The sequence below is a fragment of the Oxyura jamaicensis genome, chromosome 4, assembly GCF_011077185.1.
Source record: "Oxyura jamaicensis isolate SHBP4307 breed ruddy duck chromosome 4, BPBGC_Ojam_1.0, whole genome shotgun sequence".
Classification (NCBI taxonomy): Eukaryota; Metazoa; Chordata; class Aves; order Anseriformes; family Anatidae; genus Oxyura; species Oxyura jamaicensis.
Genome location: NC_048896.1, coordinates 8,980,989 through 8,991,348, shown reverse-complemented (window position 1 = coordinate 8,991,348; position 10,360 = coordinate 8,980,989). Strand labels below are relative to the sequence as shown.

General features: G+C 46.1%; 1 protein-coding gene across 1 annotated transcript; it reads left to right on the top strand.

The window, feature by feature from the left end:
• Positions 1 to 395: 395 nt before the first annotated feature.
• Positions 396 to 6,058, top strand: LOC118166551 (protein FAM162B-like). The gene is made up of 4 exons (XM_035325533.1): positions 396 to 638; positions 2,662 to 2,767; positions 4,205 to 4,313; positions 5,025 to 6,058. The coding sequence occupies exons 1-4, from the start codon at positions 476 to 478 to the stop codon at positions 5,130 to 5,132; spliced, it is 486 nt and encodes a 161-aa protein (XP_035181424.1). The 5' UTR covers positions 396 to 475; the 3' UTR covers positions 5,133 to 6,058.
• The last annotated feature ends 4,302 nt before the right edge of the window (positions 6,059 to 10,360 follow it).

Here is a 10,360-nt window from a genome sequence, read left to right as displayed (position 1 = left end):
AAAAGCTATTTAACAGGACTGATTTGCAAGATTATTTTTTTTTAGCTGAGAACAATTAAGAACTCTAACAGCTTAACTGACTGTGATAATTAACAGTTACAAAGCCCATCTTTGTGGAGAATATAGCATGCTGTCCTATTTTAGTCCTCGCATAATAAAGAGTGAGGGGAAAAAAAAAAAATACTCATTGATATCCAGAGCAGTTCCCCAGGATGGTGAGCCTGGTGGAGAGCCCACGCTGGGTGTGAGCTGCCACAGCAGCCGTCCCTGCCTGTGCAATGCCGGTTAGTCACTTTGACAAACACGGGCAATAAATTTAACTAGTCATCATGACGCAAGAGAAACTTTTGGCAGCCAATGTGGAAAAGCGTGCTACTCCCCACTCACAGGAAGCGGTAGTTTTATGTAAATAACTTCTGGGTCAACCTTCTGGGCTCCAGCCGGTGCCCCGGCCGTTTGCAGGCAGCAGCCCAGGATGCTGGGGAGGCTCTTGGGCAGCAGCCCTAGGCTGTGGTGGGGGGCGGCTTGCCCGAGCACCTGGGGCCCCCACGCTGCTCCGCTGCTCCTGCGCCCTGCCAGGGCCATCGGTGACAAAGCCAAGGGTGTGCAGGATGTGGTGCGGCAGACAGCTAATCCAGGTGGGTAGGAATGCTTTGGTCACTGTTTCATGCTGTAGAATGGAGGGGAAGGTGTTTTGTTTCTTTTTCCAGGAAACAGCTTGACAATGACCCTTGTTGCCAGTGCTGCGTTGGGGTTATAAGCATTGCTGAGGCACGCAGAGAGAATCAGGAGTTCCAACTAGCACAGTACTCAGGAATACAGATTTTTGTGTTAAATAGTCCTTCTCCTGTGGTGGCAAACAAAGAGGCATCTCACGTCCCGTAATCTGTTAGTTAAAAAAGAAAGTAAAAGTTCCTCCTCACACCCAGCTGCTGGGTTTGTGGTGGAGGATGGGTGCACACCCCCACACATTCAGGGATGGTGATGCCTGCCACTGCCATGTCCTATCCCTCCCCTCCCAGCACACATTGCAGGTAAGGGGTATGTCAGCTCAGACAGGGACATTGGAGTGGCTCAGTGCAGTAACTTAAAGGCAGTGGATGGGTTTATTGCTCCTCCTAGTGAGAAGGAAGGTCAGGTCCATGCTTGGGCATCCTTCTAGCCTGATCTTCCCATCAGGGAGCTGCTTGGTGCCCCTTCCAGATGAGGTCTCTGTACCAGGCAGCCCTTCCTGCAGTGGGCAATCTCACTGGCACAGTTTCTCTTTATAATCCATACCATCAACTCCTTGCCCATGCCTTTGCAGATTCTTCACCCTAGCAGACCAGGCTGTGTGGGGCTGCTGGTGTTTCCATGGAATGGATGTGGCTGTCTAGAAAAGGGCTTTGCCCTTGTTTTCCCTGAGATGGAGCCTCTCCTTTTAGCAATCCATTCTACTGCTGTCTGCAAATCAGATTCAGACTCTCACTGATATTTCAGATGTCTCTCTCCTGGTCTCACTGACACTGGTTAAGAAAAATATGAGAAGCAGGAGATTAAATTTACCCGGGGATTGTAGTACCAAGATTCACACCTGGAATTTTTCAGCCACTCACAAGACCTGGCACACATGAACACGCCTGGGGCCAAGATGCTTAATGTAATTTCACCTTTCAGCACAGGCAGGAGGAGATGCTCTGTGCCCTCTTCTCTATCTGCAGTGATGTCCTTTTAGACAAGCACCAGTAATTCCTACAACACCCAGCGACTAGGGGACACTGGGAGACCGTCCATGTTCATGTCCATCCCTTTCTGTGTGCCCTGAGGCATGCCTGCCTCCTCCACAGGACTCTGTCACCCACAGAGCACTACTAAATACCAGTCTCACATTTGCAAGTACAGGGCATCATAATCCAGAATCTTTTGTGCACCCTGCCTGGGTGCATGAGCAGATCCAGCTGCCTGACAATGATTGCCTATATGGATGTGCAAGTCAAAAACTGGGTTTTGGGGTAGCCATCATTTACCCTATTTTCACAGGGTTTCCCTGCCACTGGCCAAATTGTGGCCTGTCATTGGGCTTGTTTCTGTCAAGAGGCACCGGAGTCTCTTTCTCATCATTCTCACAGTGACAGCATGCTAATGGCATCACTGCAGTAGTCTGCTGGGGTGTAATGTATCTTCATTAGATTACAGCGATGTGATACCCAGCTTGCATGAGAACAACAGCCTCCCACCAGGCTGTATTTTAACAGACCTCATCTCTCTATCAGCACTTTCCAAAGGAGATGCTGTTGAGGACTTATTAGTGCTGCTGGCAGTGTGCTGAACTCACTATTTAAAAGCAAGATGCAAGCAGGGTGAGAACATGCTGTGGGCTTGGGGTGACTTCAGCCTCGCATCTCCTCCGCCTCTTAATAAGGAATGTTGGAGAGATTTTTAGTTTTAAACCCATTTAAAATAAAGAAAATGTATATTTTTAATTTGAATAAAGTCCAAACATAACCAAGTATCTCATACCAGCTACATAATCCCATTGACATTAGAAGGCACATTTGGCTCTCACAGAACAGAAAAGTGCTATTCTGAACTTTGAATCATTTTCCTCTGAAACTATATTTTTTTCTTCTCTTCCTTTTCTTAAGTTTAGCTCACTGTCACCTTTTGTAAAATTTCTTAAAGGTTACAAAGCATTCAAAAATGAAAGAAGACCTACAGATTTTGATAAAAAGGTCTTAGTATGGGCAGGACGCTTTAAAAAGGAGGAGGACATTCCCAAGTACATAACGTAAGTATATGTAAAACCTTTTTCCTTCTGATATTAAATTCATTTTGCTTGAATGATGCTTTTGGATATGAACAGACTGAGACCGCAGTCTGCATTAGTCAGAAGTGTGTTTACAGGGTGGGTGTTTGTGGACTGCCACGCTTTTGGGGCTTGTTGCTACTGGTGTCCAAAAATAATCCCAACTTTTGGGAGCATTAACTCCTTGTTATACCGTGTGAAGTGTACTTGATTCACTTATTTTAGGTAGCATAAGTTTCAGACTCAGCTGAAGTGTCTCTTGCAAGGCAAGTAGCTTTGTAGCTCAGAAATTACCACGGTAAAATGTCATCTAACTTGGGTTTTTAACATTCTTGGCTAGCTTTTATTGATTAGCAATTAATAATGCTACGTACATTTTAAAAGGTTAGGGCTATACGCAGCCCTGGTGACAGACATCTGTGAAGAATTCCTCATGTCTTGTCTGTGGTTTTACACTACATGATATCTCATGTCCTGTGGAATTTTGTTAAAGGATTGTATTTCATTTCAGAGACCTAATGCCTCCAGACTTGTGGCATACTGGGGGCTCCTCCACTTGGCCTTCCCCTTGCTAAGTAAAGAAATCCAGAGCTGGGTAGGGTTTCATGAATGACTCAGGTTGTCACAGTGTAGTCTCTTGCAAGTGTGAATGGTTAGCTAAATGCTGTGAGTCACTCATGGAAGGTGGAGATCTCTCAGCAATGGCTGTGAACAGTTGTTTCTGGAGACAAGTCTGGACGGATGCTGCAGTTGTGTGCTCCAGCTCAGGCTCAGCCTCTCACTGCAGCAGATACAGGTGTGCCTGTTGCCAGCTGCCTGGCAGAGGGCTACATGGTAGCAAGACAGGGCTGCAGAGCACTTCATGCAGCTGGAAAGGGCCTGTGGCTACACATGCAATCACCACTTGCTGTGCCTCTTTGCTGCATGAAAGCTCTCTGTTGTTCTCAGCCAAAATGCCATACGCATGCTTTTATTCCACTGTGAGTGGCATGGCATGGCCCCAGTGTCTCCTCATACTGTGCAGCACCCCACACTGTGCCCTGCAACTCCCAAGAGTGAACCTCTTGTAATTCTATTATCATGATGAAATTGCTTTTCTGTCCTTGTAATTTTTAGCTGTTCACTCTGTTGTGAAAGAAAATACAAGAGCAGAGTTTGTGCTGTTGCTCATCAACAGCTGGGAGTAGCGATACCTGACTCCATGTGTGTGAAGGGGGTTGGCCAAATCTTTCCTGCATAGGCTTTTTTTTTTTTTTTTTTTTTTTTTGAGTCCTCTAAGCACTTGGAGAAAGAGAAGGTTCAATTCACAGTACATAAGAAGGTAGTTGCTGGCAGATTTGAGGATTCATTACCCAGCTCCCCATGATCTTATTTCCCACATGCTGCTACAGGATGGAAAATCTGCTCTGTCCTCCACAGGTCTGAGGTCCTCGATGCAGCAAGGAACAGTGTGAGGATAAAGGTTTGCTATATCATGATTGCATTGACCTTGCTGGGCTGTTTGGCCATGGTAATCACAGGCAAAGAAGTGAGTATTGCTTCTGAGTGAGGTGAACTGATCCACTTAATGTATGGTCTGCGTATGTTCTTTTTAATGCTCTTTTTAAATAAGCAGCTGGGTGACAGATAGGTGTTGAGGTTATGTCCATATTAGCAATATTTGCATGGGATCTCTATCACCATATTCTCCTGAGGAGAGACTGACACAGGGAAACATAACTTGCTTGTTAATGTGTTCCTTCTGACCTACTTTACCGTAAGCCAGTGCACTGCAATGCCCCATATCGTGGTGTTTCAGCAGGAGGCCAGTCCAAAGGTTGTGGAGCAGCTCAGACAACAGCAGCAGAGCCTGGTCCTACCCTGCAGCAAGGGGTGTGGGGCTCCCATGGCTCTGCACAGCTAGCTGCTGGGCCACCACGGCCACTAAAAGATATGAGACTTGTTTCTCACATCCCACTGGTGGGGAGGGAGGGTCTGCAGCTAGACTAGCATGTCCCAGCTGCAAGTGCTGTGCCCTTCTTCCATCCTGCTTGAGCACCTGTAAACATCAAGCTGTGTGACTTTTCTACTAGTTAGAAGCTGGAAATGATGACAGTTTAGTAAAACAAGGAGACACAGTGTCTTTCACTACAAAATATCAAAAAGGACAGTGTGATATCAAAGCAAGTGGTGCAAATACAGGGAAATTTAGTGATGGGAAATGTGTGCATGCAATGAATTTCACCATTTCTTTTCAAAGGCTGCCAAAAGGGATCACACACTGCTGAGGATGAATGAACAAAAGAAGGCCAAATGGAGGGCTGAAGTGGAAAAAGAGCAGGAGGCAGCTGCTGTGAAGCCACAATGATCAGGAACAGATTTACAATAATAGCAGGAGATAAGTGACTTGCACACATGGCATACATACCTGTTTTCATTTTATGCTTTGGAACTTTTTCCCTGCAACTCTAACAGGGCAAAGACTTTGCTTCTTAAGAACTGCTCTATATGAACTGTGAAACTCCTATGGAAACTCCAACTGCTTTCTGTGGACTCTGGTCTTAGTCACCATGTTCAGCTAAAAAGCAGATGTCTCTAAACTGGGAAGAGTGAGAGGGACGGGTGCAGGATCTCTGGATCAGCTTCTTGTGGCGCTCTCAAAAGTGACACAGAGCCAGGAGAAAACAAGTCTGAAAAGTCTTTTGAAACCAGAAAGAGGTCAAAAGTCTCTACCTCTGAGCCTACTGTCACTGCTGTTCCCTCTCCCTCCCTGCGACAGGAGGGAAGGAGGGGCACGAGCACAGAGGGGCTGGGAGGATGGAGGGGTGTGAGCAGACCATTGTGGCTGACTTGGGCCTGAAGGGGCCTTGTGCCAGAGGAGCTGATGATGGTGTGGAGTGGTAGTGTGGGCTCATGGAGTGGTTTGGTGGCTGTGGGGGAGCTGCCCTCCTGGGAACCCACACCCTGCACAGGGAGCCTGTCTGGAGGCACCACTCGTCCTGTTGCACTTCACTGGGTTTGCTTTTCCATCTTCTGCTTCCAGTCATTGTCATGAAAGCTCCATAGCTTTGCTTAGTTGTGATTTTAGTCAGGATTAATTGTTAAAACATGGTTTGCTAAAACTGAATTCTTTTTAATCACCATAGTTCATTAACTTACAATAAAACAGCTGTCCAATTACATCTAAAACAAACACTTGTCTTTACAGCTTCATCTAAAGTGTCACCAAGCTCTCTTGGATGTTGTTTAACAAATGGAAGAGATCCTAATAAATTATTGAAAGTTCCATTTTCATAAAGTGATTAAACTTTAAGACAGACCTCAGTTCACACTTGTGGTCTGAACCCCTGTGCATCATTCATAAATCCTGACCACCCACAAAACAAGCCCACGGAGCTGGGTGTGCAGACAAAACCTGTCTGTCTCACCCTGGCCACCACAGGAGGTGGTAAATACTGTAACCAAGCTCAGTTTTTGTGCTGTCTTGAGCATCACACCAAGGCTTTGCTTTGCTGCTGCTGCTTTGTTACTCGGGCAGGGAATACTTGGGCTCCAGCAGAGTCTGGAAGCTCTCACTCAGGTCTCAGGGGTTTATTGTGCCAAAAATCATGTCCACTTATTGCTGGTATGTCACTACATGAACAAGTTGTTGGCAAGGGGGGGATCATTCCCAGGGCTTGGGAGTGAGTGTTCAGCAGCTGATCTCAGGCCCTGTGTCTCCTGTGTCTGTGGTCATTTGGCGGCCTTTTTTCCCCTTCTGAGACTTTTTAAGAGCACTTTTCTCCATGTTGCACACCCATTTGGGACAAGGAGTGTGTGTGAGAGGGATGTTACATCTGTCACAAGTTGGTGTTTAGGGTCCTGTTTCCAGCTCACGGACCTGTACAGTACAATTTACAAAAAGTAATGTCTGCTCCCTGTAGTATTCCCCATGAAACACATCTCAGAAAAGTGAAAATAACAGTCTAGGACAAGTACCAAGTGAGCAAGTCTCTGCTGAGATGGTGCTTTTGCCTGCACAGGTAATATGTGCTCATTTGTTTTATGTGACCTGGTTTTCTTGGTTAGTGCAATAAACCTGAAGAATTTCCTCAAAGTTAGTGTTCATTTGGGGACGAACTAAAACATTTCTGGTCAGTTGCTTATATTTATTTATTTATTTTTAAATTCTTAAATGGCCTTCATGTACCCCTTTTAAGGCGGCACATGTAACGCTTAAAGGAGTCCATTTTGATGCTTATAAACAAAATCTTATCCATGTTCTGAACTTACCTGACTTAAACAAAAAAGGAGAACCCATAACTATATTTAAAGAACAAGCAAATTGATTATGACTTTTTCCATTCTGGTCTGCATTTTCCTGTGCCTGGAAAAACAAAACAAAACAAACGCTTCAGGTATGAATAATCATCAAACCCTCTTGAATAACCTCGATCTCTGCTGACTAGTGTGTAAAGCTGCTTCGTTACCCGTTGTCATTAAGAAGAAGGAAAAATCAATTCCTCGTCACTGAGCCAATGATGATGGGTCACTTCTGAGCAGTCAGACCCAGGTGCTTTTGGGCTCTCATGAAGAGCAGTGAAGATTATGTAGGGGATAATCCTTTACCAGCTCCAGCTACAAAATTATTCATTTTAATACAGTAATATTCCCCCCAGAATCAATTGGACTAACGGCTGGCTTGCACTCAGCGACAAGTCGCTGCTGGTGTAGCGCAGCCTGGGCTGGAGCAGTCCCCTGTAGTAACTGGAGATGCCAGCAGAGGACATTGTACTGCTCTGATGCCTCTCCGACACGGGGGCTTATCGCTGCTTGTTAAAATCGGTTTCCATCTGCGTTTGCAGAGTCCTTTAACTCTTCTCTCAAAAACCTTCTAATTAACACAGCTTCCTGCATGTATAATTGGCTGAACCTCGCCACCTTAGGGTAGTGCTCTTTTTTTTTTTTTTTTTTTTTTTTTTTTTCCTCCTCCCATCTATATTGCTTTAGAGTCACACCTGATCCCAGTCATTTAAAAAAGGGATGGGAGTTGTTATTAGGTAGGAGATATTCTTCCCTTTTTAATAACATGCCCTGTATCTCCCCAGCCTGCCCCTGAGGACAGCAGGAGGGGCTGGGTCCTCTTCAAGGCAGGGGATAGAGCTGAGGGCATGCTGGTTTGTCACGATGCTCAGGCAGGCTGAGGATGAGTCCTTTCAACTCTCATCTCCTCGTTTATCACTCTGCGTTGGGAGGAAAGAAAGCTTTCTATTTTGCAGGATTTTTTTGTCATTTTAACAAACTCCTATATGGAAATGGTTAACAATGGGCTGTTGGCTGGTGCCACAGAGGCTTGTGTTATAATAATTATTGGGGAATGTTTTGCCTGGTAGCTGGATCTAATCTAATTCTGCTTCTATTAAAATCAATGCTGTATTTCCTTCTGGCTGTGTTTTAAAGCTGTCATCTACTGATTTTGGAAATCCCTCTGATTTCAGCTTCCTCAGGGAGCCAGGCTGCAGTGGGGCAGAGCTAGATACACCTGAACTTTCTTCTGCCAATGAGGTGATATTGAGGTTGCGTCCAAGGTTCTGCATGATGAGCATTCCAGTGCCTTGGAGAGAGGGTGTAAGATGGGAAAGTCTGAGCTCAGAAGATCTCAGTCTCTTGTTTGCTTGTTCTCTCTCTCTCTTTGATCTGCTCAGGGGGTTTCTAATGACACTTTGCTTCCTTCCATCCATCTGCTTTGATCAGCTCGTCTCCTAGTATGCAGCAGGTCCCACATGATCCTGCACCTCCAAAGGACATTTCAATTCTCTGCTCTGTGAAGGATCCAGACACAGACCTCAGCTCTGCATTGGTCTGGCTGGTTCCACACCTTGGCTGCACATGGAGGCAGCCTTCTACATGGAAACTTGAAGCTCAGATCTGTCTTTTCATCTGTAGCATTGTATTTCCTTGGTGAAAGGGTCCAAACCTTGAGTTATTTGGTCAGGGACTGTTATTTGTTGGTATGTGAGGGCTTGCCAGGGGGATAAGGTCAGTCTGGAACACAATTTTGCAGGAAATAGCTGAGCTCACTCATGGTTTATGTATGCTCTGCAGTGTGAACAGTTATCAGAAACTGCCAGTGAGGCTAGACCAGAAAATCAAGGGATCTGCATGTCAGTTTGTAATATGCGGGTGAGGTATGGTCCAGAGACTTTTTATAAATGAAATGGAAACCCAGACCCAATGAATTAGTCATATGCTAATTACAATCATTCCTAATGGTTCATGTTTCTGTTTCCACAGACTGTATTAATGCAAACACCACTCACGTGGTGCACTGTGAATTGCACACAACTCCTAGCTCCCTGTTAGCTATTTTATCATTGTCTAAGCATTGTTCTGCAACAAATTTCTAACAGCAGGGCTAAAATCTTTACCAAGGGCATCCACCAGGGCTATAAAGATGTCATTAAAACTGTTCTGTTCCAGGGCAGATAGAACAGTCTCCAAAATACAGTTTCAGATTGTACTAAGGGGCTGGAGTAAGCCTTGAAAGGCAGGAAGTTAAGTACCCCAGCATTTCAGTGCACTAAGCCCCATGAGAGGCAATTTTACTTGACAAACAAACCTTAACGCAAAGCAAAAGTACAACTGTTGCATGTTGTGCTCTCCCACTCGTTTCCTTTTTTCTTCTCCCAGAGCCGTTGTGTGGGCGGTGCAGGGGATGCTGCAAGCTGAGGACTGCTGGGTGCCTGCCACTGTGGCACGAGCCCACGCACTGGCAGAGGAATGCTGTGGGTTGCCAAGTGCTGCACTGTGAAACTCTGCAGAAATGGGCAAAAAGCCGACTGTGCAGCTGCAGTATTTGATGTGCCAACTCCCACAGCCTCTCTGTAGCTCCTAATATTTAGTGTTTGAGGAGTTTTTATCTCTTTACTGCTTAGTGACTTTGCTGAATGCACCAGGGAGGGATTTTGAGCTCATTTCAGGTGAAGTCCAGGTGCCTGTGGACTTCCATGGGTGACAGCTGGATGTGCAAGTGTCTCCTGCTGCTGGGAGCATGCAGGTGCCCTGCCAAGATGGGCTCTGGGAAGGAAACTGAACAGGATGAGGAGCAGAAAGCTGCTGCTCTGACAGCACTGTGCGGGCAGCTTCCCAAAGGTGACTGCTTCCCTCCCACTGTCCTTTACCCCAGCCCCAACTCTGACCTGGCACCTGGGTGCTCTGCAGCAGAAGGTGCCATCCTCCCCAAAGCCAGAATGAGAGCACAGCTTCTATGGGCACCCCAGGGCAGCTTCACCCTGTACCCACAGGTGTGAGCTGCAGTCCCATAGCCGGGGCCTCCACCTGCCCTCAGGGTGCCCAGCCTAGGGGAGAGCAGAGTGGTGCATCCCTTTTGCTGTTATGTCCTTTCTCTGCCCATTCTGTCAGCATGGGCAGCTGCTGCTGTTCATCCAGGCTTACCACAACACAAAGGACTCTGCAATATTCATGGGTGGGAAGCTTGGCCTTTTTTTTTGAGAAGCTCAAAATATACATTGGCTACTTAATGGCAGGTCAGACTTCCTTTTGGGAAGAACTAGGACAGAGGGTTCAGCAGAGCAGCCCAATTCCCAGTATTTCATT

Excerpts from the sequence above, each read along its gene's own strand:
- LOC118166551 (XM_035325533.1), top strand. The coding sequence starts at position 476 with ATGCTGGGGAGGCTCTTGGGCAGCAGCCCTAGGCTGTGGTGGGGGGCG. Across the intron at positions 639-2,661 it reads GCGGCAGACAGCTAATCCAG|GTTACAAAGCATTCAAAAAT; the intron begins GTGGGTAGGAAT and ends AATTTCTTAAAG. Across the intron at positions 4,314-5,024 it reads TGGTAATCACAGGCAAAGAA|GCTGCCAAAAGGGATCACAC; the intron begins GTGAGTATTGCT and ends TTCTTTTCAAAG.